General features: G+C 49.6%; 1 protein-coding gene across 3 annotated transcripts in view; it reads right to left on the bottom strand.

The window, feature by feature from the left end:
• Window positions 1-26,193, bottom strand: part of ADAM23 (ADAM metallopeptidase domain 23) — a 414,934-nt gene that overhangs the window by 241,450 nt on the left and 147,291 nt on the right. For all 3 annotated transcript variants that reach the window (XM_075317711.1, XM_075317712.1, XM_075317713.1), the window contains exon 5: window positions 400-482. In XM_075317711.1, the coding sequence (XP_075173826.1) occupies window positions 400-482 (83 nt within the window). The remainder of the gene's footprint in view (window positions 1-399; window positions 483-26,193) is intronic.

Below are 26,193 nucleotides of genomic sequence, written 5' to 3'. Positions count from 1 at the left end.
CTGCAGCCAGCCGCAATGAGGAAGGAAGGAGGTGGGCGGGATATTCCATCCGCTCATCTCTGCCCCTCTTCTTCTATTGGACGGCTGCTGTGTGACGTCGCTGTGACACCGCACGAACCGCCCTCTTAGAAAGGAGGCGGTTCGCCGGCCACAGCGTCGTCGCAGGGAAGGTAAGTCCGTGTGACGGGTGTAAGCGATGTTGTGCTTTGACTGCTTCTCAATATTTTGAAGGTGGTGTGTACCATTTCTTGTTTCTGTTTTTGTGTTATTTGTAATGTAGTGTACAACGATTGTTGTTGTAGGATTTCAATAAACACACTGAACTCATCCTCAGTACAGTTTCTACAAAAATAGATATCGGAACAACATGCAAGAGAATAAACACAGCTTTCTCCTTACTGTAAACCATTGCAAGTGGAAATCGCTACTCTGGAGTTTTTGACACCTCTGATGGTACCATGATAGTAGCAGTGCTCTCCTCCCTATGGAACAAAAGAAAGCAGTCACAATCATGTCTGTATTGAGAATGACAATGACATTTCACCCGTATAGGCCACAGTGATAACAGAATACATGAATACACAATTTACCCAAACAGTTAAAAAATATATAGCCAATGGTGTTCAGATTAAAATCCTCAATGAAAATTATTCATTTCTTTTCATACACTATAGTAACTGAGTTGTTTATTTTTGTATTAATTACAACAATCTGGGTTCCATATAACCAGTAAGATAATGTATTGTGCTTTTAAGATAATGCATTGTAATTTTAATGGTTTTCTGATGCTTAACATTGATGACCAATTCTTAGGGGTACTTTGCACGCTGCGACATCGCTACTGCGATATCGTCGGGGTCAAATCGAAAGTGCCGCACATCCGGCGCCGGTAACGACGTCGCAACGTGTAAAGCCTAGAAGCACCGATAAACAATCGCAAAAGCATCGAAAATCGGTGATCTGTGTAGTGTCGGTCATTTTCATAATGTCGCCCCAATAGGAGATACGATGTTGTTCCTCGTTCCTGCGGCAGCACACATCGCTGTGTGTGAAGCTGCAGGAGCGGAGAACATCTCCTTACCTGCCTCACCGGCTATGCGGAAGGAAGAAGGTGGGTGCGATGTTAACGTCCCGCTCATCTCCGCCCCTCCACTTCTATTGGCCACCTGCCGTGTGACGTCGCTGTGACGCCGTACCACCCGCCCCCTTAGGAAGGAGGTGGGTCGCCGGCCAGAGCGACGTCGCAGGGCAGGTAAGTGCGTGTGAAGCTGCCGTAGCGATAATGCTCGCTACGGCAGCTATCACAAGATATCGCATGTGCGACGGGGGCGGGTACCATAGCACTCGGCATCGCTATCATCGGCTAGCGTTGTCGCAGCGTGCAAAGTACCCCTTAGGTTAGGTCACAATGTGTGATCGGTGGGGGTGCGACACCTGGCACGCTTATCGATCAGCTGTTCCCAGTCGAGGTTACAGTGCCTGCGGTCAGGTACTGAATATCTACCCCAGTTTATTTGAACTGTGCGGTTCTGCCACTGCCGACATCAAGTACAGCTAATCGGCGGGGCTGCAGTGTGCTGCACCTCCACGAATCAGACATTGGTGACCTATCCTAATGATAGCCCATTAATGTTAAAGTAGTGGACAACCCCTCCAAGCCCCAAACACTAGAACACCAATATTAACCTATTGTCTAATGAAACATTATCCTTGGGTCACTTTTACGCTTTTCTATTTTATATAGGAATTTGTAAGCCAATATCAGAACTAAAACCTTCACAGAGATGACGTATAATGGAAAGATCATTACAAACACAGAGGCAAAATACTAATCAACATTCTATCATGTAAAGTAACTTTAGTAGCACAATTCAGAAGAATGGCTCACATTCACTTATCAGACAGTGCCAGAATTAATATTGATTAGCAACAACAAAAGAAATGATGTCTGCCTCATCAAAGAGTTTAGAAAAAAAGTAAATAGTTTTGAAGAGTCTAAAAATATATTAGATCTTTTATTGGTGTCTGTGTCAGTTTTTAGATGCAAAATAATGACCTAAAGTAAGGCAATTAAGAGTAGCTTAAGTGTCTAACTTTAAGCAAAATGTGCCAAAGTAAACATACTGCATGTGTGGTGCCCCTGAGGCTTCAGTCGCCACAGGGTACTACATCTCACCAGAGGTGTGGTACTCATCCCGGGTAAGGAGGAGGTCGGTGTCGGTCCACAACATCCACATCCATACATAAGCCAGTTGCCCATTTATCGGGATGGGGTTAAAGTAGGGTCATTTAGAATGGTCACCATATCGTCTGGGTCCTCCCACCCACTAGCTCAGGGACTGGAGTGGGCGGGGTGACTGATCTGGTGATCACACTTATTCAGTCTGGTTACGACCGGGAACCAAGAGAGACGCAGGAGAATACGGTCACTGAGGGGAGAGCTCTATAGCTCCCTCAGGACCGGCGCTCACCTCAGGGTGCGGAGCCCTAGACTGGTGGGCACTTTAAGGCCTGCCAGCAGAATCCTTCGGGCAGAGGATTTCAAGTCTTCTGGCCCACAACAGTGCCCGGGGCAAAGCAGCATATAGAGCCAGGAGCTGTGACCATAGGGTGGCCCATCAACGGACTCGCGCTGCCTGCTAGATGGGACGGGGAACATAACCACCCCAAAGGACAGAGGTCCCTGTGTAGCTTCAAGTCGCAAGTAGTCACACAGAATCCCTACTATACTGGCATCCGAACTATCCGGGATCGTCTGGAGCCCATCACAGCTGAGTCTGGCAGTCCAACGGCAGGAGCAACTCAGTGAGTAAACACCTTAAACTGCAACCGTTGTGTCATCTGATCCTTCCCATGCCCCGCGCTTCCCACACTCGGGTGGACTACTACTCTCAACCTCCTCCCTGGGGCCTAGCTCTGCATGTGGAGAGCTACAACATCTGAGCTGCATTATCATCTGCCCCAGCAGAGAGAGAGACCTTGCGCAGCAGCGGCTCCCATTATAGTCGCATACCACAGGTGGCGTCACGAAAGACAACTACCTCCATCACCACCATCCCCATCATTTTTGGTTGATACCGCAGGATCACGGAGATGGGCCAAGCCACTATGACAATCCAAACTCCCCCAAAAACCGGCCCGGTGACAAGTAATTCCCCAAAACCCTGCGGGCACGTCACGTACACCACTGTGTACACTATTGAAGAGCGTTAGTAAATGTGGGTTAATGTTTTTATATAATGCACAATTTGTTTGGATGTTCTAGACTAAAACAATCCTTGTGACCATTTCTATTGATGTTGAATCATCTGCTTTTTTATGTAGCAAATCACAGTGTTGTCCTCATAAAGCAGAGTTAAAGGGCTGTCAACCCTAAAGAAAATACATAATACATTTATTTGTTAATAATGACTAACAGAATTCTAGAGTCACAACTGGTCAGTCATTTTAGATTATAAAATACAGCAGGAAGGCAGGTTACATGGAATCTGTCAGCAGGTTTTTGGTATGTAATCAGAGAGCAGGATGATGTAGGTACAAAGACATTGATTACAGCAAGGTATCACTTATTAGACTGTGTGCTGTTGTTTCAATAAAATCAATGTTTTATCAGCAGGAGATTATCATTACAGGATTAGTTGTCTCCTGCCTGTTAACTGGTCTTTGTAACCCTGTCCCTATCATACAAAGTGGGGTGGGTGAGTTAAAAAGAGCTTAGTATTCTGAGCACTGCTAGATCTGAAGCAGGAAAAAACAATGAATTTATCAAAACTGTACCAACCAGACCAGTTACTAATATATCACTTGAATCTCTGCTCTTACATCATTGTGTTTGCAGATTACATAGCAAAAACCTGGTGTCAGATTCACTTTAACCAAGAATACATTTTACATCTTTATGCAAATCAAGTGTGAATATCATCATTACTATCCTCAGGCTTTAATTAAATGCTATATAGTACTATCCCTTAAAGGGGTTATCCGGCTTATTTTGACTTTTTTTCATTATTACCCTATTGGGCTACATTGGGGCAGGAAAGTAGATAGTGACCACTTACCTGCCCTGCTGTCAGCCCCTCTCCCCCGGCTCAGAGTGGTCATGTGACCGCTCCTGCCGCGATTTTGCTGCTTCCGGTCATTTCATGTCAACATGGGCAAGACCATGTTGACATGCAAATCTGGGAACAGCATGTTGCCGCCCTGCAGGGCGGGTACAGTGGGTGGAGTCCCTGCCCCCTTCCCTGCACCCTCCCACACATTCCCCCGCACCCCGTACTCTCCGCGCCCATGGTGTCACCGCCAGCACCAGGCCCCCTGCTCAGGATAGCAGGAGTGTCCCGCTCCAGCCCCGCGGCTGCCTTCATTGCAGGCTCAGCAGCTTCTCAACCTGCAGTGCAGACAGCCACGGGGATGCCGAGTGCTGCCATCAGGATGTTAGATGAAATCATTACCTGCTGTGACGATCTTTGCTTCACTCCTGTCAGCGCTGTTGTGGCGCCCTGGACAAGCCAGGGGCCACAGAGAACAACAACCACAACACCCCACACTCCCGGTCAGGCACACCGAAGTCAGACACAAAACCCTTGTTGCCTTCCTCCAGGGGCTGATGTTCACACCAGGGGGTGGGCCAGGCGGTTGGTACCGCCCACCGAGGAGTTCACAGTCCTGGAGGCGGGAAAACCAGGCAGTTGAGTTTTGGAGGTGAAAGTGAGCAGAAGGAAGTGGTAGTTAAGCAGCCTGAAGTTGGTCCGGGTGTGTGGCCCGGACAGATCAGCAAGGTTGGCAGACGGTAGTGACCGTCTGCAGGAGTGGCCGATTGGAGTCTACCGTAAGGACCGTGGACGGGCGGTGGCCCGGCGGTACCGGACCGGTACGCAAAGAGAAGCCAGCACCATCTGGCAGGGGCTTACGGACCCCGGCAAGGCTAGGAGTCGCCGTGAATTTGCCGAATTCGTTAGTGAAGGGAACCTCCTGGGTTTCCAAACAGCCAAGTCCCGACAGAAGGCAACAGTCCAACCAAGTGAGAGAGACACCGCCACCGCCAAGGTAACCGTTTCTCAGGGCCAACGCCTGCGGGCAAAAGGGGCTCCTCCGGCCCATATCCAAGCCGGGGAGCGGATTACCGGTGGGAACCCATTGGAACCATCTACCGTATCTAGGTGCAGGGAAAGGCAGTCACCACCAACCTCCCGGGAGCAAACAACACCGCAGACGTCTGTGGGACCCGTCCAGCCAGCCGTGTGTTTTACCGAGAACTGTGTCCTCATCATTGGCTGAGTGAGTACCACCATGCCGTGCGGCACAGCGCTGCCCCCGCGACCCTGCACCTCGCCAGGCCCCGTAACCCGCCTGCCATCCATCCCTACCCCATCACCGGGCCCCAGGACAACCAACCCCCTACCCACGGAAGGGAGAAATAACAACCAAGCTGCTCCCTGTCATCGCTCCCGGGATCCCCGTCTAGAGCAGCGGTGGTGTCACCAATATCACCACAACCGTGGGTGGCGTCACGGACAATAATCAAAACCCCCACAATCAAAATCCCCTTTTCACTCACTGGCGAGGAGCGCCGCTCGAGTCCCCGGGATCCGGACCACCGCTCGAGCCACCACCGAGCAGCAGCAGCCACAGCAGCAGCAGCAGCCGGACCCGAGCAGTGGGAGAGCGCAGCGTCCCCTCCTCCGCCCGCGACAACTTGGCGTCACGAACAGGATCTTACCGCTCTGCCGTTTGGTAGAGGTGCGCCTTGTTACCGCCGGAGGTGTCCGGACGAAAATTTGCAGAAGCCGCCATTTTGGGCGCGAAGAGTTCCCGCTCGAGCGTCTCCTCGAGTAGTGGAGGTGCGAAGGCCTAAATCCCGCCCCGACAGATGAGGAGCCGGAAAGAGACTAAGGGGGACGACATGGCGGCTGGTCGCATGTGAGCGCGGCTATAAAAGCAGGGACGCCAGGACCCTGGGCCATCTTGTTCCTGGGAGAGGCCGCCAGCAAGATGTATATGCCGTCCCGTAGCACTGTAGCCCCCGCACCTGGAACCGCGGCGTGGGTGGAGATCCGGGCCGCGCAGCTCCAACAACGGCTGCAGGTCAAAATGCAGCTCCTCTTGGAGGAGTGGGAGACCGACATGACGGAGGTCATAGCAACCGTGCGGAGACGCGAGGAGGAAGTTGCGGAAGGGAGGGTGAGTGACCCACGCCCCGGTACCCCTAGTGGGTCGGTCATCGTGGCTGCGGGACCCGGTCTAAACCCCCTCGCCCTGCTGCCTCCCTCGCCACCCGTCCCGGCTGCCGTGACCCCGCCACTAGGCCCGCTACCCCCGCAACCGGTAGCGATACCCAGCATGTCCGCCCAGGCGGACCGACCTGTAGCCGGAGCCCGTAGCCGACCGGAGGTGCTACCATGGAAAGCCCCGAAGCCTGAACCGGAGGCACCCCCCGAGAGATTCCCCGAGCCGGAGCCGACAGACCACTCCATGCCGAAGGCCCAGTGGAGGAAAGCCCCTGTGCCCATCCCCCACACCTCGCCTGAGGTTGCGCCGGGTTGCCGCTGCAAGGCGGCGTCCAAGGCCAAGTCACCGCGGGACCTTCCGCCCAGATCACCAGCAGTGGGCAGTGTCCAAAGGGTCTCGCGGGGCCCGACCCGTGCACCAGAGCTCGCAGCAGCACCGTACTGGGATAGGGAGCCAGTACCGTTGGGCCCAGAAATCGAGGAGAGGAAAAGGAAGAAGGCGGAGTTGGTGGCCCGTGCAATCCGGGAGAAAGAGAGCCTCCGCCAAGCGACCTTCCGTGTCCGGGGCCCCCTGTATGAAGGGCAGGTGAGGCGGTTTGATGTCCGCCGGGGCTATGGCTTCATATATGAACCGGGCCTGGAGGCCGAAGTATTCATAGCCCGGCGGGATGTTAATGCCCACCTGCCGGAAGAGCACCCAGGCCGTAACCTGATGCCGGGCGACCTGGTGCAGTACACCCGACACTGTGGGGAGAGGGGGTGGTTTGTGCTGGATGCGAAGTTAAGGGGCAGCCAGGAGGCCCGTGTGTGCACCGCGCTCCCTCCCCCAAGTGACGCCGAGGACTCCGAGTAAGGGCAGCAGAATGCCGTTGTCACCGTACCCCGTTGGGACCACCAGTGTTTAACGTTTGAAAGTTTTGCAAAAATGATAAGTGAATAATACCGTGAAAAAGTCACCTGATTGTCAACTTTGATTTGGAACCGGTCGTTGCCGGCAACTGGTCCCCGTTGGGACCCCCTTCACCATTTTACATAAGGAACTCCTTATGAACAGGCCCGAGAACTAGCAGGGCAACCACAAACTTGTGGCATGTAAATAAATATGTTGTTGTGGCTTCTACCGTTGCCGCCTCCGGAGAGGCAGATTGGAGGAAGGGCCCGCAGTGGAGCAGGCTGGGGCCCAGCCACCACCGGAACCGGTGGCAATCCTCTGGGGGTTTCAGGGGTTCCCCATGGACGTGGGTCCCCTGAAAAGGACAGAACCCGCTCGGGCAACTTGTGCTGGACTGGGGTCAAGGGGTGCTGCCTGTTGCTTAGGGGCAGCATCAGGGCCAGGTTGCTTGGGTGGGAGAGAGCGGAAACCGTAACGTTTAAGTAAGAGTACCTCCCGATGTGGGAAGAAGTTATTATAATTGTATGTGTGTTACCGTTTTACCTTTTCTATTTTTCAGTTGGTGAAAATAAAACCTGTGATGGACGGGCAGCCCGCGGACGGTCTGCATTTAACTAAGGGGGAATGTGGCGCCCTGGACAAGCCAGGGGCCACAGAGAACAACAACCACAACACCCCACACTCCCGGTCAGGCACACCGAAGTCAGACACAAAACCCTTGTTGCCTTCCTCCAGGGGTTGATGTTCACACCAGGGGGTGGGCCAGGCAGTTGGTCCTGCCCACCAAGGAGTTCACAGTCCTGGAGGCGGGAAAACCAGGCAGTTGAGTTTTGGAGGTGAAAGTGAGCAGAAGGAAGTGGTAGTTAAGCAGCCTGAAGTTGGTCCGGGTGTGTGGCCCGGACAGATCAGCAAGGTTGGCAGATGGTGGTGACCGTCTGCAGGAGTGGCTGATTGGAGTCTACCGTAAGGACCGTGGACGGACGGTGGCCCGGCGGTACCGGACCGGTACGCAAAGAGAAGCCAGCACCATCTGGCAGGGGCTTACGGACCCCGGCAAGGCTAGGAGTCGCCGTGAATTTGCCGAATTCGTTAGTGAAGGGAACCTCCTGGGTTTCCAAACAGCCAAGTCCCGACAGAAGGCAACAGTCCAACCAAGTGAGAGAGACACCGCCACCGCCAAGGCAACCGTTTCTCAGGGCCAGCGCCTGCAGGCAAAAGGGGCTCCTCCGGCCCATATCCAAGCCGGGGAGCGGGTTACCGGTGGGAACCCATTGGAACCATCTACCGTATCTAGGTGCAGGGAAAGGCAGTCACCACCAACCTGCCGGGAGCAAACAACACCGCAGCCGTCTGTGGGACCCGTCCATCTAGCCGTGTGTTTTACCGAGAACTGTGTCCTCATCATTGGTTGAGTGAGTACCACCGTGCCGTGCGGCACAGCGCTGCCCCCGCGACCCTGCACCTCGCCAGGCCCAGTAACCCGCCTGCCATCCATCCCTACCCCATCACCGGGCCCCGGGACAACCAACCCCCTACCCACGGAGGGGAGAAATAACAACCAAGCTGCTCCCTGTCATCGCTCCCGAGATCCTCGTCTAGAGCAGCGGTGGTGTCACCAATATCACCACAACCGTGGGTGGCGTCACGAACAATAATCAAAACCCCCACAATCAAAATCCCCTTTTCACTCACGGGCGAGGAGCGCCGCTCGAGTCCCCGGGATCTGGCCCACCGCTCGAGCCACCACCGAGCAGCAGCAGCCACAGCAGCAGCGGCAGCCGGACCCGAGTAGTGGGAGAGCGCAGCGTCTCCTCCTCCGCCCGTGACACTGTCACTGCCTTCTATGTCCGCTGCGTTCTCACGTCACTAGCGGTGACGTCACGGGCGATACTGCTAAGAACTCGGCGAGCATAGAAGACAGTGACAGCGCTGACAGGAGTGAAGGGAAGATCGTCACAGCTAATGATCTCATCTGCCTCCTGGCAGCAGCGCTCGTCATCCCCTGCAGTGACCTGGGCTATTGATGTTAGCTCAGGTCACTGCACTACCCTCCCAGCCAATGGGGAACATTCTGTTCTTCACTGACTGGGACAGTGACTATGGTATGGATAGTCATGTGTCCCCCTTATTGGATTACGCCAGACCTGGATTTGTTTTTCTTTTCAATAAATTGGTGACAGAGGGAATGTTTTGGGGAGTGTTTTTTTCAAATAAAACTTTTTTTTTTGTTGTCTATTTTTTTTATTACTGACTGGGTTTGTGATGTCAGGTATCTGATAGACGCGTGACATCCCTAACCCCAGGGCTTGATGCCAGGTGACATTACACATCTGGTATCAACCCCATATATTACCCCGTTTGCCACCGCACCAGGGCACGGGATGAGTTGGGGCAAAGCACCAGGATTGGCACATCTAATGGATTTTTTTTTTTTCCCCATTCTATACCCAAAATCCGCACCAAAATCCGCAACAATAATTGACATGCTGCAGATTTTTCCGGATCAAAATCCGCGGCAAATCCGCCGCGGAAAAATCCGCAGCATGGACACAGCATTTCCAAAATGCCATTGAAATGGCTTGGAAGTGCCACTGCTGCAGATTTTTGGAAAATCCGCGGTAAATCCGCGGCAAATCCACGGCAAAATCCGCGCAAAATCCACAGCGTGGGCACATAGCCTTACACTGACAGGTGTAATGAATTGCAACACTTGTGCATGGCAGAGCATTACACCAGTGATCACACTAATAAAAGTTAATGTTTAATATAGGGACTAAGTAAAAAAGTGTAAAGTGTAAATAAAGGACAAAAAAAATAAATAAAAAAGAATATTATACCAATAAATACATGTATTTATGTAAAAACAAAACCAAACCAAACAAAAAAAAAAGTACACACATATGGTATCACCGCATTTTGAACAACCCAATCCATAAAACTGTGGCCATTAAATTATTCCTTATCAGCATACTGACAAAACCAAAGTGGAACAAAAAGTGATCAGAAAGTTGCATGCAAATAAAAATGGTATAGCTAAAAATGTCATCTTGTCCTGCAAAAACTAACTGCCATACAACTCAATCAGTCTAAAAATTAAACAACTAGAGCTCTCAGAATCTCGAGATCTAAATAATTATATTTTTTCCTACAAAATTCTTTTTATTCTGTGAAAGCGGAAAAACATAAAAAAAAAGTAAATGAACGTGGTATCACTGTAATCATACTGACCTGAAGAATAAAGCCATCTTATCCTGTTTAGCACAAGGTGAATGGGTTAAAAAAACATTTCCTGAATTGCTATTTCATTCTGCCTCCCAAAAATTGAAATAGAAAGTGATCACAAAATGCTATGTGCCCGAAAATGATACCAATGAAAACGTCAACTCATCCCTCAGAAAACAAGCCCCCACATGATGTTGGCAGAAATATAGAACAATTATAGGTCTCAAAATATGGCAATGCAAGAACTTTTTTTTGTTAAAAAAAAGAAGCATTTTATAGTGTCTGATAGTGCTCAAACATAAAGACTATATATTTTAAATCTGGTATCACTGTAATTGCACCGACCCAAAGGATAAGTGTACCGTCTCCCTAAACGACATACCAGCGATTCCGACCACGATACGACCTGGTCAGGATCGCTGGTGCGTTGCTACATGGTCGCTAGTGAGCTGTCAATCAGGCAGATCTTCCCAACGACCAGCGACCAGTCACTCATGTAACGATGCTGCACTTGGTAACCAGGGTAAATATCGGGTAACTAAGCAAAGCGCTTTGCTTGGTTACCCGGTATTTACCCTGGTTACCAGCATACACCGCACACAGGCTGCCAGCGCTGGCTCCCTGTATACGTAGCTAAGGTACACATCAGGTTACTAAGGAAAGCGCTTTGCTTAGTTACTTGATATTTACCCTGGTTACCAGCGTACGCTGCTTACACAGAGTCAGTGCTCGTTGGTCACCCGCCGTCAAACACGCCGATGTGTGCTGCACAGTGGGAGACCAATGAGCAAAAAATGAACCAGAACAGTGTGTAACGATCAGCGATTTTACAGCAGGGGCAAGGTCGCTGCTTAGTGTCACAGACAGCGAGATCGCTGATGAGGTCGCTGGTACGTCACAAAACCTGTGACTCAGCAGCGATCTCACTAGCGATCTCGCTATGTGAGAAGTACCCCTAAAGCTACTATATTACCACTTATACCACACGAGGAATGGTGTAAACAATAGATAAACCAACTCTTTACCTTCTGTTGATTTGTTTATTCTGCCTCTAAAAGATCGCAGTAAGGCTGCATGCCCACGATCAGTGTTCACACTGTTTTGAATGCAACATGTTTCAGCTGCATCCAAAATGCTGCATTGTACAGTACAAGCATAGTGGATGGGATTTCTAGAAATCCCATGCCAACTGTGCATGCACTGCCCGCAGCATAAACTGACCTGCGGTGCAGCTTCTAGAGCCGCAAGCATGTCAATTGTTTGCTGCAGAGTCGCAAGCGTTCTCTGTCCGAAGCCTGATTGTAAGCACGGGCAGCTGCGGTCTCCTGCAGAGTAGACTCGCGGCCCCACAGGTCAGGACCCACCACATCCAGGATGCAGCGGGTCCTGAGGGTGGGCATGTACCCTAAAGCCAGCTTTACATGCTGCAATGTATCTTACAATGTGTCGGCGGGGTCACGACGTAAGTGACGCACATCCGGCATTGTGAGGTACATTGCAGTGTGTGACAGGTACGTGCGATTGCGATTGAACGTTAAAACGTTCATCGCATACACATCGTACATTTCTCTAAAATTGCATGTCAGATTGTTCATCGTACCCGAGGTAGCACACATTGCAGTGTGTGACACCCCGGGAACGATGAACAGATCTTACCTACGTCTTGCGTCTTCCGGCCCACAATGCGGAAGGAAGGAGGTGGGCGGGATGTTTACGTCCCGCTCAGCTCCGCCCCTCCGCTTCTATTGGCCGGCTGCCGCGGGACATTGATGTGACGCCGAACGTCCTTCCCACTTCAGGAAGTGGACGTTCGCCGCCCACATCGAGGTCGTATGGAAGGTAAGTGCGTGTGACGGGGGTTAATCGTTTGTGCGGCACGTTCAACAAATTGAACATGCCACACATACGATGGGGGCGTTGCAAATCGCATACGATATCGTATGCGAAATTGCAACGTGTAAAGCAGGCTTAAGACTAGGCGCACAATTAACCTGCACTCTACACTGAACATTTACACTAGGGTTTTCATGTAAATTTCTGAAATACGGGATTCAGACAAAACCCCCAATAGAACTTTCACTATAATGAGGCAGAGCAAGTCATTTTACACTATGTCACTGCTATGACCTGGTGGTTTTTTTTAAGTGTACATAAAAGCGGGGTTGACCACAGCATTGTGCACTTCTGAAAAGGACAGTGCTGAACAGAGGCCAGACGGAGTCCAGAGTAACTCTGCAGCCTCATTGTATGGGTCCCTCGGGGGTCTCATCTGAATCACATCATTTGGCGACCTAGATCCCAAATTAAGTGCTCAGCTTAGAGCATAGCATAAATGTGATTCAAAATCTTATGTAAAATGTTGCCTATAAATACTTCAACTCAACAAAAAAAACAACTAGTTAAAACTCAAGTTTGTTATCTGTCAATGGACATAATAGAAGGTTTTCACATTTCTGGTAACACATATGCTCTGGAAAAGCACTATGGCTCCACCCCAAAAGAAATACCGCCGATTCTGAGCTCTGAAATCAAAATGCCCCCATCCATTCTGAGCCCCACAGTGTTTCCAAACCACATTTAGCGCCCACATCTTTTAAAGTAGTGTAGTGAGTAAAGCCTGCTTAATTTACAGGGTGTGTGTGTCCAGAAACATGAGCTGGGCACAATGTACAGGCACTACAAAAGTACTGGGCGCTACAATGGCAGATTTCCTATTTTCTTTCAGCAACATCCATTGCTGCTTGTTTCTGGAAAACATCAATGGTCAAAATCATTACTACACCTGTAGATAATTTGCCAGAGGGGTGTAATTTACAGAATGGGATCACTTGAAGGGATACTGCTCTTCTTGCCCTTGAGGGCTTGGTATATAGAGTCTGCAAACTATTCTAGGAAAATATGTGCTCCAGAAGTCAAATACTGAATTTACCCTCCCAAGTCTCACCATGTGGCTAACCAGTACTGTACCATCACATGTGGAGTATTGCCACATTGAGCAGAAATTGAGACAAATTTTGGTGCCATTGTTACCCATTTCCTCACATGAAAAAGTAAAATCTGGGGCTAAAATAAAATTTGCCTTGTAGAAATATGTCAATATGATCATTGTACATGTAAATTAACTCATTGAAAGGTGTAGTTTCAAAAATTGAGTCACTTATGGGGGAGTTCTGCTGTTCTGGAACTTCAGGGGCTCTAACATGGCACCCGCAAACCATAACAGCAATACCTGTACTATAAATCTGCACCTTTTCCCTTCTGAGCTTTCCACTATGCATGAAGAGTAGTTCCCGATTACATGTAGGAGATTGGTGCACTCAGGAGAAACTGGACAACAATTTTGTTCCTATTAGCTCTTATCATAATTAGAGACTTGGAGCTAAAACAATATTTTACAGATAATTTAATTATACTTTCTTCACCACCTAATGGAATCAAATTCTGTGATACACATATGGTGTCAACATGGTCACTGCATCCCTAGATTAATTAATTGAGGGGTGTAGTTTGTAAAGTAGGGTCACTTAGAGAGAAGTCTGATTTTATTGCATGTCAGGGGCTCTGCCAATGTAATATGACACCCTCAAATCATTCCAGCAAAATCTGCACTTCAACATAATGCTCCCTCCCTTCTGAGTTTTGCATTGTGCCTTAAAAGTAGTTTTCAGCAACATATGGGGTTGGCTTACTCAGGAGAAATTGCATAACAAACTGTACAATTCATTCTCCTATTAACCCTTTTCAAATTTAAAAATTTGGATCCAAAGAGACATTCTATTAGAAAAAAATTAAACATTTTTCATTTATTTAGCCCATGAGAGATGTAGTTTCCAAAATGGGGTCACTTGTGGAGGTTTCTCATGTTTTGGCTTTTCAGAGGCTCTTCAAATGTCATATGGCATTTTCAATATATTCCAGTCAAAATGGCACTCCAAAAGAGTCAATAGTACTCATTCCTTTCCAAACCCTACAGTGTACCAAAACAGTAGTTTTCCACCATATAGGCCCTATATTATAGGATTAACATATTTTACAGTACATTTTCTTCAGTTACCCTTGTGAATATTTGAGGCTAAAGCAACATTTTTGTGGGAAAAATGTGATTTATTTTCATGACTCAACATATAAAATTATGTGAAGCACCTGCAGGTTCAAGGTGCTTACTGGATATCTAGATAAATTCCTTGAGGGGTGTAGTTTCCACAATAGGGTCAATTGTTGGGGTCTTCCACAGCTTTGGCACATCAAGGGCTCTGCAAATGCAATATAGCATCTATTATCTGTTCCAGCCAATTTTGCATTGCAAAAGTTAAATGGTGCTCCTTCCCTTCTAAGCCCTGCTGTGCGCCCAAACAATAATTTTCTACTACATGGTATCAGTGTACACAGAAAAAATTGCACAACAAATTGTATGGTCCACTTCTCCTGTTATCCTTGTGAAAATTAAATATTTGGGGCAAAAGAAACATTTTTCTAAGAAAAATGTAATTTCTTATTTTCAAGGCTCAATGTTATAAAATTATGTGAAGCACCTGCAAGTTCAAGGTGCTCACCACACATCTAGATAAATTCCTTGAGGGGGGGTCTAGCTTCAAAAATGGGGTCACTTGTCGCGGAGCTCCACTGTGTAGGCACTTCAGAAGATTGGCAAAAATAACATGGCGTCCTCTATCTGTTCCAGCCAATTTTGAGTTCCAAAAAGTCAAATGGCGCTCCTTCCAGTGTGGGCCCAAGCAGTAGTTTTCAACCACATATGGGGTATTGGCATACTCAGGAGAAATTGCACAAATTGTGCTGTCCATTTTCTCCTGTTACCCTTGTGAAAATGCAAAATTTGGGCTAAAGCAATATTTTTGTGGGAAAAAACAAAATTTGCATTTTTTTACTTCCACATTGCGTTAATTCCTGTGAAGCATCTAAAGGGTTAGTAAACTTCTTGAATGTGTTAGTTAGGGTTAGTAAACTTCTTGAATTTTCCAGCACTTTGAGGGGTGCAATTTTTAAAATGGTACCACATGTACAAGTAGAACATGTCATGAACAAAACAAATTCAGAATCACTGGAATATAATGAAGAATTCCAGAGCTATTACCAAATAGATCTCGCTCACATGAGTATATAAATTGGACGAGTGCAATGCGAGAAGACATTACATTGCACTCAGACCAATATTGTTCAATGAAGCAGAGCAGATCTGCAGTTTTTTTTCTGAATCACGATTGAGCATGAGAAAACAATTGCAGCATTCTCCATTGCCTCTGTATACAAGTCTATGGGTGAGTGTGATACATCAAACTTTATTCGGATGTCTTCCGAGTGCAGTCCGATATACTGTACAGTGTGTCCACCGATATCCTGTCCACCGCCATTAAATTGAGAATTGCGGCAGCTATAGGCATAGAAGTGGTGTCTAGGTATAGTAAAGTAGCCATGCACTACGTAATGAAACCACCTATAGCGCCACCTGGTGGAAAACAACGGAGTTAGCATTTTTATCTCGAAAACAGAACGAGATAGAGAAAAAAGTGAATTAAAAAATTGTAGGGCATCATCATTTCAATACGAATCGACACCTTGCATACAGAAATGCTTTGATATGAAACCCATGACCCCTCCAAAACATTGAATGCTGGTCACGCATATGGCGCTCATTTAACTTTGATCCTCAAAGTGGCCACCGTCAGCTGCAATGCACATCTGGACTCTGGACAGCATACTGTATCTTGCTGCACGTTGTGCAATATGGTAGGTGACACGTTTCCACAAGCATCTGTGATACGTCATCGCAGGTCCTGCAATGTTGGTGGAGGGGTCGCATACACCTGCTGTTTGATGTGAACTCACAGAAAGAAGTCCAATGAGGTCAGGTGAGCGTGGAGGCCACTCCACGCAGCCACCATACCCAATGACTTGAAGGAAGGTCTCCATGAGGTATCGCTTCACGTCCGCAGCCTTGCGAGTTTTACACATTCTAATAACCGGGAAGGGTACTGGGATCGAGGGAGCGTGGGCGTACTGGACGCGGGTACGATGCAGTGCGGTGCGTGGCCTGAAGGGGCTGGTGTGCTCACTCTGACACAAAATACTTGGGTCTCTGGTAAAACAAATGGCAGAATGGACGGGGCCCGCAGCCGGCTGCAGTGTTCTCCCTGGACGGGTTGGTGATGGCTATCATTTCCCTGCACCTGTGTTATGTAAATGTCAACTCCTGTGCCTGGACACTGGTAGTCCGCTCCCCGGCATGTAAGTGTCGTAGGACCCCGTTTGCCCGCAGACGCTGGCCCTTTGGATCTCTTGCCCTTGGCGGTGGCACTTATCCTGGATGGTTGGGCTGTTGCCTTCAATCGGGACTTGGGTGGGAATGAACCCCTGAGGTCCAGACCGCAATCAGTGAATTTGACTATCAGGGCGGCTACTAGCCTAGTCGGGGTCTGAGTACCCTGCCTGGTGCTTGGCTTCCAATCGGCTCCCCGGTTCGGTACCGGCGGGCCACTGCCCGACCCCGGTCCTACGGTTCCACCGACCGTACTCCCAACTCCTGCAGACGGCCACCACCGTCTGCCGACCTTGCTGGAGGTGCCTGGGCTCCAACCCAGACACCTAGCAGTCCCACTGGCGGGCCTGGTCCCCAGGTCCGCCTGTGCGTGTCCTTTCTCCTCTCCTTCCACTGTAACTCTTCTGTAACTGCCACTGCAACTGCAACTGCCGTGTTTTCCCGCCTCCAGGCCTGTGAACTCCTCGGTGGGCGGAGTCAACCACCTGGCTCCACCCCCACCTGGTGTGGATATCAAGCCCGGAGGGTGGCAACAAGCATTTCTGTGTGACTGGAAGGGGTGTGTGTGGTGTTGTGTTTGTGACTACCTGGCTAGTCCAGGGCGTCACAGGTGTCGATTCATATTGTATTGATGATGCCCTACAACTTTGTAATTCACTTTTTTCTCTATCTCGTTCCGTTTTCGAGATAAAAATACTAACTCCATTGTTTTCCACCAGGTGGCGCTATAGGTGGTTTCATTGCATAGCGCATGGCTACTTTACTATACCTAGACAACACTTCTATGCCTATAGCTGCTGCCGTTCTCAAGTTAATGGCGGTGAACAGGATATGAGTGGACACACTGTATACGCCAAGAAAGACAAGGGAGAAGATGGATAGATTGATCTCTCTATCTTCTCCGCACCTGTGATCTGATTCTCACATGTGAGATAATCAGAGCACAATATAGTGACACTTTGCTCACGCTCGCAGCGGAGTTTGAGCTGAATGTCATTAGCATATCGCATCTGATGTTCTCGTATCGGATAATATATGCCAGTGTGACCTCGGCCATAAAGTAACATTCATCAGAATTGTAAAAATTTGTCTTGGTCAGGAAAATGAAAACAGGTTTGGGGGTGAAGGGTTTAAGGTACATTTAACTAGATCAAATATATATTTAGAGGCTGTGCACAAGAGCAAAGAGAAACTCATTTTTTTAATCTTACACTGGTTGATACTAGAAGAGCTTAAAAAGAGAATCTGTAAAATGTTCGTGAACTAGTTATAGAAATTACAAAAAGAAACTGATCTTAAAGCATAAAAGCGATGAAAATCTATAGCATAATATGGACCAGCAGGAAAATGTTATAAACTGGGAGAATTGTCCTTGAATTTGCATCTTTATTACTGTTAGTCTTCTAGTCCCAATCCCCTCCATCCTGCTCTGGTCTTTCTATGGCAGGTCACTGCTGGGATGCCAAACAGAGGAAGCATGTCATTCACACACCGGAAGCAGGTGGAGGTGTCGCGGGCGGGGAGGAGGGTGTCAGCACACTACGCTCGCCCCTTCTGCTCGGGTCCGGCGGCTGCTGCTCAGTGATGGCTCGAGCCGTGGGCCGGATCCCGGGGGTTCTCGAGCGGCACTCCTCGCCCGTGAGTGAAAGGGGGGTTGTTGGGTGTGGGAATAGTTTATTGTCCGTGACGCCACCCACGGTTGTGGTGATTTCACCACCGCTGCTCAATATGGGGATCCCGGGGATGGTGATGCCGGGCAGCCAGGTGTTGTGTTGCCCCCCCATGGGTAGGGGTTGGTGATCCCGGGGCCCGGTGATGGTGAGGGAGGTGCAGGGCCTGGTGGGCGCAGGGACGTGGGAGGGGCAGCGCTGTGCCTTGCGGCACTGTGGTACTCACTCAGCCTGAGACGTTGACACAGTTTTACGGTAAACCATACGGCTGGAAAGACGGTTCCCACGGACGGCTGCACTTGCTCTCCCAGTAGGTGACGGTGATGTCCCTTTTCCTTGCACCTTTGTTTCTGTGTTGGTAGCGATGGATTCCCACTGGTAACCCGCTCCCCGGCTTCAAGCTGGACCGGAGGAGCTCTACTCTTTGCCCGCAGGCGCTGGCCCTGAGAGACTGGTGCCTTGGCGGTAGCGGTGTCTCTCCTACTCTGGTTGGGCTGTTGCCTTCAATCGGGACTTGGTTGTTGGGGGATCTACGTCCCCTTCACTGACGGATTTGGCAAATTATGGAGACTCCTAGCCTTGCCGGGGTCCGAGAGGCCCCTGCCCTGGTGCTGACTGTCCTTCGGTACACTGCTCCAGACCGCCGGGCCACTACCCGTCCGTGGTCCTTCCAGGAACTTCCACACGGTCCCCCTCCAGACAGTCACCGCCGTTGCTGACCTTGCTGACCTGTCCCGCACACAGCTGGACTACTTCAGGCTTCCTTTCTGTCACCACTCTTGCTTTCCTCCTTTACCACTTTACTTCTTTCAACTTCCACTACTTGTTTACTCCTCCACTTAACTCCTCACTCAAGCTCCCCCTGAGCTGAACTGCCTGGTTTCTCCCGCCTCCAGAGCTGTGAACTCCTCGGTGGGTGGAGCCAACCGCCTGGCCCACCCCCTGGTGTGAATCATCAGCCTCTGGAGGAAGGCAACAAGGATTTTTGGTTAGCCTTGGTGTTCCTAACTGGGATGTAGGGTGTGGTGGTGTGATGACCTGTGTCCCCTGGCTTGCCCAGGGCGACACATTCCCCCTTAGCAAAATGCAGACCGTCCGCGGGCTGCCGTCCAACACCGGTTTTATGTTTCTGTAAAAGATAACAGGGTAAAATAACATATATACACTTTTAATGAATCTTCCCATAACGGGAGGCACATTTCTTTAACGTTGCAAACGGTTTACGGTTACGGTTTCCGCTCTCTCCCACCCAAGCAACCTGGCCCTGATGCTGCCCCTAAAGCCCAGGCAGCACCCCTTGACCCACAGTCCAGCACAAGTTACCCGAGCGAGATCTGTCCTTCCCCTCCAGAGGGTAGCCACCGGTTCCTTTGGTGGCTGGGCCCCAGCCTGCTCTGCTGAGGGCCCTCCCTCCAACCTGCCTCTCCGGAGGCGGCATTGCGGAAACGGTAACGGCAAACAACTTATTTACAAGCCACTTAACGTTTGTGGTTGCCCTGCAAGTTCACGGGCTTGTCCATGGATAGTCCTCCATGCAAAACTTTTAAACGGTCCCCACTGGGACAACGGTGCCGGCTCCAGCCGGTTGCACATCACGCAGATAATCAGGTGAGGTACTCGGTAATCATTCTCATCATTAGCAGAACTTTTTCAAACTTTTCAACTTCAAACAAACAGGTGGTCCCAACGGGGACTGGACAACGGTGCTCCGCTGCCCTACTCCAGGCCTTCAACTTCATCCGAGGGAGGGGGTGCCGGACCCACTCGGCTTTCCTGGCTGCCCCGTAACTTCACATCCAGGGCAAACCACCCCCTCTCTCCGCAGTGTCGGGTATACCGAACGTGGTCTCCCGGCATGAGGTTGCGGTCGGGATGCTCCTCAGGCAGGTGGGCATTCACATCCCGCCGGGCCACAAACACTTCGGCCTCCAGGCCCGGCTCGTAGATGAACCCGTAGCCCCGGCGGACATCAAACCGCCTCACCTGCCCCTCGTACAGCGGTCCCCGGACACGGAACGTGGCCTGGCGGAAACTCTCCTTCTCCCTTATCGCTCTGGCCACCAGCTCGGCCTTCCTCCGTTCCCTCTCAGCGATCTCCAGGCCCAGCGGTACCGGCTCCCTATCCCAATACGGCGCTGCTGCCAGCGCCGGCGCACGGGTCGGGCCCCGCGGGACATCCTGGGCGTTGCCCACTGTCAGGAATCTGGGCGGCATGTCCCGCGTTGTCTTGGCCTTGGGCGCTGCCTTACAGCAACAACCCGGCGCTACCTCAGCCGAGGTGTGGGGGATGGGCATAGGGGCTTTCCGCTGCTGGGCCTTCGGCTCGGAGCGGGTCATTGGCTCCGGCTCGGGGGATTTTTCAGGGGATGCCTCCGGTTCAACCTTCGGAATCTTCCACGGTAACACCTCCGGTTTACTGCGGGCCCCGGCTACAGGTCGGTCCGCCTGGGCGGGGACGCTGGGTATTGCTACCGGTTGCGGTGGTAGCAGGCCTAGTGGCGGGGTCACGGCCTCTGAGACGGGTGGCGAGGGAGGCAACGGGGGAGAGGGCTTGGACCGGGCCCCGCAGCCGCGATGACTGGCCCTTCCAGGGCATCGGGACGTGGGTCACTCACCCTCCCTTTCTCCGCTTCCTCCTCGCGTCTCCGCACGGTGGCTATAACGTCCGCCATGTCGGTCTCCCACTCCTCCATGAGGAGCTGCATCCTGACCTGCAGCCTTTGGTAGAGCTGTGCGGTTCGGATTTCCACCCACGCCGCGGTTCCAGGCGCGGGGGCTACGGTGTCGCGGGACGGCATCCACATGATGGCTTCTTCTTCCAGGAACGGTATGTCTGCAGAGTCCTGGCGTCCCTGCTTTTATAGCTGCAGCTACATGCGTCCAGCCGCCATCACGTCCCCCTTAGCTCTTTCCGGCCCCTCCTCTCTCGGGGCGGGGTTTCGGCCTTCGCACCTCTGCTACTCGAGAAGACGCTCGAGCGGGAACTTTTCGCGCCAAAGATGGCGGCTTCTGAAATTTTCCTGCCGGATATCTCCGGCGGTAACAAGGCGCACCTCTACCAAACGGCAGAGCGGTAAGATCCTGTTCGTGACGCCAAGTTGTCGCGGGCGGGGAGGAGGGTGTCAGCCCACTACGCTCGCCCCTTCTGCTCGGGTCCGGCGGCTGCTGCTCAGTGATGGCTCGAGCCGTGGGCCGGATCCCGGGGGTTCTCGAGCGGCACTCCTCGCCCGTGAGTGAAAGGGGGGTTGTTGGGTGTGGGAATAGTTTATTGTCCGTGACGCCACCCACGGTTGTGGTGATTTCACCACCGCTGCTCAATATGGGGATCCCGGGGATGGTGATGCGGAGCAGCCAGGTGTTGTGTTGCCCCTCCGTGGGTAGGGGTTGGTGATCCCGGGGCCCGGTGATGGTGAGGGAGGTGCAGGGCCTGGTGGGCGCAGGGACGTGGGGGGGGCAGCGCTGTGCCTTGCGGCACTGTGGTACTCACTCAGCTGAGACGTTGACACAGTTTTACGGTAAACCATACGGCTGGAAAGACGGTTCCCACGGACGGCTGCACTTGCTCTCCCAGTAGGTGACGGTGATGTCCCTTTTCCTTGCACCTTTGTTTCTGTGTTGGTAGCGATGGATTCCCACCGGTAACCCGCTCCCCGGCTTCAAGCTGGACCGGAGGAGCTCTACTCTTTGCCCGCAGGCGCTGGCCCTGAGAGACTGGTGCCTTGGCGGTGGCGGTGTCTCTCCTACTCTGGTTGGGCTATTGCCTTCAATCGGGACTTGGTTGTTGGGGGATCTACGTCCCCTTCACTGACGGATTTGGCAAATTATGGCGACTCCTATCCTTGCTGGGGTCCGAGAGGCCCCTGCCCTGGTGCTGACTGTCCTTCGGTACACTGCTCCAGACCGCCGGGCCACTACCCATCCGCGGTCCTTCCAGGAACTTCCACACGGTCCCCCTCCAGACAGTCACCGCCGTTGCTGACCTTGCTGACCTGTCCCGCACACAGCTGGACTACTTCAGGCTTCCTTTCTGTCACCACTCTTGCTTTCCTCCTTTACCACTTTACTTCTTTCAACTTCCACTACTTGTTTACTCCTCCACTTAACTCCTCACTCAAGCTCCCCCTGAGCTGAACTGCCTGGTTTCTCCCGCCTCCAGAGCTGTGAACTCCTCGGTGGGCGGAGCCAACCACCTGGCCCACCCCCTGGTGTGAATCATCAGCCTCTGGAGGAAGGCAACAAGGATTTTTGGTTAGCCTTGGTGTTCCTAACTGGGATGTAGGGTGTGGTGGTGTGATGACCTGTGTCCCCTGGCTTGCCCAGGGCGACACAAAGGGGCCATGGAATCACAGACAGGGAGGAGAAGTCCCAGTGTACAGTCCGGCCCCTGAGCACCAAAATCTAATTGGCAGAAAACGTCAAGTGCTGAATAAGGAACCACAAAGTGGATTTAGTCACCAAAGAAATCAATTTAATTAGTATTACAGTACAATTACAGATATGTCTTTATATTATAAAATCGTGCTGACATGTTTTCTTTGATTTGGATGTATGCTCCTTTAAGCTTCTGCCCAAATAGACTTTTCCTAGGTCTGTCCTACATTATACCATGGAACAAATATTACGGCTTTGGAAATGACTAATATTACTTGTGTATGTCAGAAATGTGACAATCTAGTATAGCATTTATATATCTGCATTTGTTTTTTTTTTCATAGATGATATATGTTAATCTATTTCAATTGGCACAACTGACTTACAAGCATTTTTGTGCAAAATATTCAACTTTACTAAGTGACATCATTCAGTGTGGTATAGTCATATATATATATATAAATACACCTGATCAGAAATACAAGGCTATAAAAGCAATATATGACAACTATAAGGCTATGTGTCCACGTTGCTTTTTACCTGCTTTTTACCTGCTTTTTTGCTGCTTTTTCAACTGCAGCGTTTAATGCCAAAATGGTTGTGTTCTGCTTTTCAAGCAAAGTCTATGGGAATTTGGGTTTCTTGTGCCCACTATGCAGTTCAAACTGCGCCTTTTTCTGGCAGAAATTTGGTCAAAAACTCTGCTTTGCAGTTCAAAACGCAAATGGCAAAAACAATTGACATGTCAATTGTTTTTGCCATTTGGGTTTTGCACTGCAAAGCTGAGTTTTTGACCATATTTCTGCCAGAAAAAGGCACAGTTTGAACTGCATAGTGCGGACAAGAAACCCCAATTCCCATAGACTTTGCTTGAAAAGCAGAACACATCCATTTTGGCATTAAACGCTGCAGTTGAAAAAGCAGCAAAAAAGCAGGTAAAAAGCAACGTGGACACATAGCCTAACAAAAGGAGATGAGAGGCAAGGGGGTTCTTCTTAGCACAAAGGATGAAAAGCCAATTATTAGGAATGTGACCAAAAAAAAAGAAAAATAGCCTCAGTTTAAATTGTAATAAGGGTTGAAGTTTGACTATCAAGAAAATCCAAAAGGATACATTCGGTTGGCAAGATTGTAGACAAACTTTCATTATATCTCATGTGATCGCTATGGAGCAAGTATTGGAAGTCTACTTAGGGCGGCAGGGTGGCTCAGTGGTTAGCACTGCAGTCTTGCAGCGCTGGGGTCCTCGGTTCAAATCCCACAAAGGACAACATCTGCAAGGAGCTTGTATGTTCTCCCCGTGTTTGCGTGGGTTTCCTCCGGGTTCTCCGGTTTCCTCCCACACTCTAAAGACATACAGTTAGGGATTCTAGATTGTGAGCCCCAATGGGGACAGCATTCCCGATGTATGTGAAGCGCTGCGGAATATGTTAGCGCTATATAAAAATAAAGGTTTTTTATTTACTAAAAACACTGCGAGATTTTCAGATTATTTCCTAATATTGATATTGACTTTAAATTCGATAAAAAAATGTGTTTAAAGGAGTAATTAAAACCAAATCCCTTTTTTACAGTGCATGATGCCTTGTCATACAAAGCACAGAGAGTTTAGACCTCCATACAAGTTACTGTAGATACCAGTAGCTGTCACCCAAACGATTGTTAGGAAGAGAGAACCCAGTGGTGATAGGCTCTCGTGACATCACAACCTCACAGAAGCCTTGGGAATGCGAGCACCGGCAACTGCTGAAATGGTGCTGGCACGGGAAACGAGTATCAGCTTTTTATTTTAATGGAGAATGAGAAGGGGCTGTCCAAGTAGTGGACAACCCCATTAACAACCCTCCTGATTTCTACCTTCTCAGTCAGTAGTAGTCAATGATCGCAGCCCAAACTCACATTGAATGTGGTACCTGTGATAGCAGTAAGTAAAGGGAGAAATTTTAAGTGTGTGTATGTGATAATCATAAACACGTAATCACTGAAGTGCACATGCAATGTCATGTCTTGCCATAGACTAAAAGGGTATGCAATATCAAAATGTGATTTACCAGACACATTCTTGTGTGATCGTCACATTTATGCAACCATCAAGAAGACCTTCGCTCAATGGAAACATTATCAGTCTTCCCAAAACAAAATGAAAATCTCAGCATTGCTGCCCATTATTATACAGGAATCTTTGTTAATATTCAGCAGACAGAACATTTTCTCGGCAACAAATTTCAAAGATCTGCCAGGGTTGCCAGTGGCCATATTAAGGAGGGCAGTGAGGAGAAGGTATTACAGTAAAATGCTATTATCCCTAAAACTTCCCAGAAATTGGGACTCTGCTGCATCATTAACAGATAGTTCCAAAACTAATGGTAAAACTATGTTACAGCCTGGAGCTTAGCTAAAGCTGACAGACAGAAGAATAAGGGGAGACAAAGTGAACACGTGAAAAAGATAGCTTTTCCACAGGAAATAACAGAAGACTATATGTACATTGATTTAAAAGGAGTCTGTCACCAGGCTTTTGCCACCCCATCTGAGAGCAGCATGGCATAGGGGTAGAGACCCTGATTCCAGCCATGTGTCAGTTACTGGGCTCCTTTCTCCAGTTTTGCTAAATCACAGTTTTCTCTATAGCAAATCTTGCAGCATTGCAAATGCTCAGTTCTGTATAACCTCACCCTCACCACTGATTGGCCACTTTCTGTGTTTACTGTGCATAGGCATAAAGCTACAAGTGGTGGTGGTTATACTGCGGTCACAAATATAGTGGTCTACCTGGCAGCAAGTTTACTTGTCCTCGAGTGATAATCTCCTCCTGATTTTATCAGAATTACAGCAAGTAGTCCAGAAAGTGACACATCACTGGAATGCAGGTCTCTGTCTTTACATTATGTTGCTCTCACATTAGGTGGGAAAAACAGACTGTCACTGTTATAGTTGATCCACAGAACCTGTGGAAACCCCTTTCTTCTATTTAAGATGTAATAATTGTGTAATTTACAATGTTGGAGGTGTGGGATATCAGACACAGATCAGCTACATATAATGTGGACCTGCACCTGTGGAGGCAATACTGGGGCGCGGTGGAGAAACCAATATACTCTGTATGTGAATCTCAAATAATTAAACCCTTTAGTCTGTACTCCCGGGTATGTAGAGAATATTCCTGTGATGGAGAGTCACTGACCTGCTATTTCACACATCTTATATCCAGCCTGGAAACAAATGACCTCATCCGGAAGAACTCTGAGCCCTTCTGTATAAGGCCACGTTCACACATTGATTATTTGGTCAGTATTTTACACCAGTAGTTGTAAGCCAAAACAAGGAGTGGAACAATTAGATGCTAAGTATAATTTAAGTATGTGCAGTACTTCACCCACTCCTGGTTTTAGCTTACAAATACCAATGTGAAATTCTGACAAATACTGAACCTGTGAACAGGGCCTCAGGGAACTTACCAAGTATCAACACTATGATAAGACTTGTAAAATGTGTATATCAAAAGAGAGGTTCCCAGCAAAAATTGGAAAGTATATG

The sequence above is a fragment of the Anomaloglossus baeobatrachus genome, chromosome 7 (genome assembly GCF_048569485.1).
Source record: "Anomaloglossus baeobatrachus isolate aAnoBae1 chromosome 7, aAnoBae1.hap1, whole genome shotgun sequence".
NCBI classification, from domain to species: domain Eukaryota; kingdom Metazoa; phylum Chordata; class Amphibia; order Anura; family Aromobatidae; genus Anomaloglossus; species Anomaloglossus baeobatrachus.
This window is presented reverse-complemented; position numbering and strand designations above follow the sequence as displayed.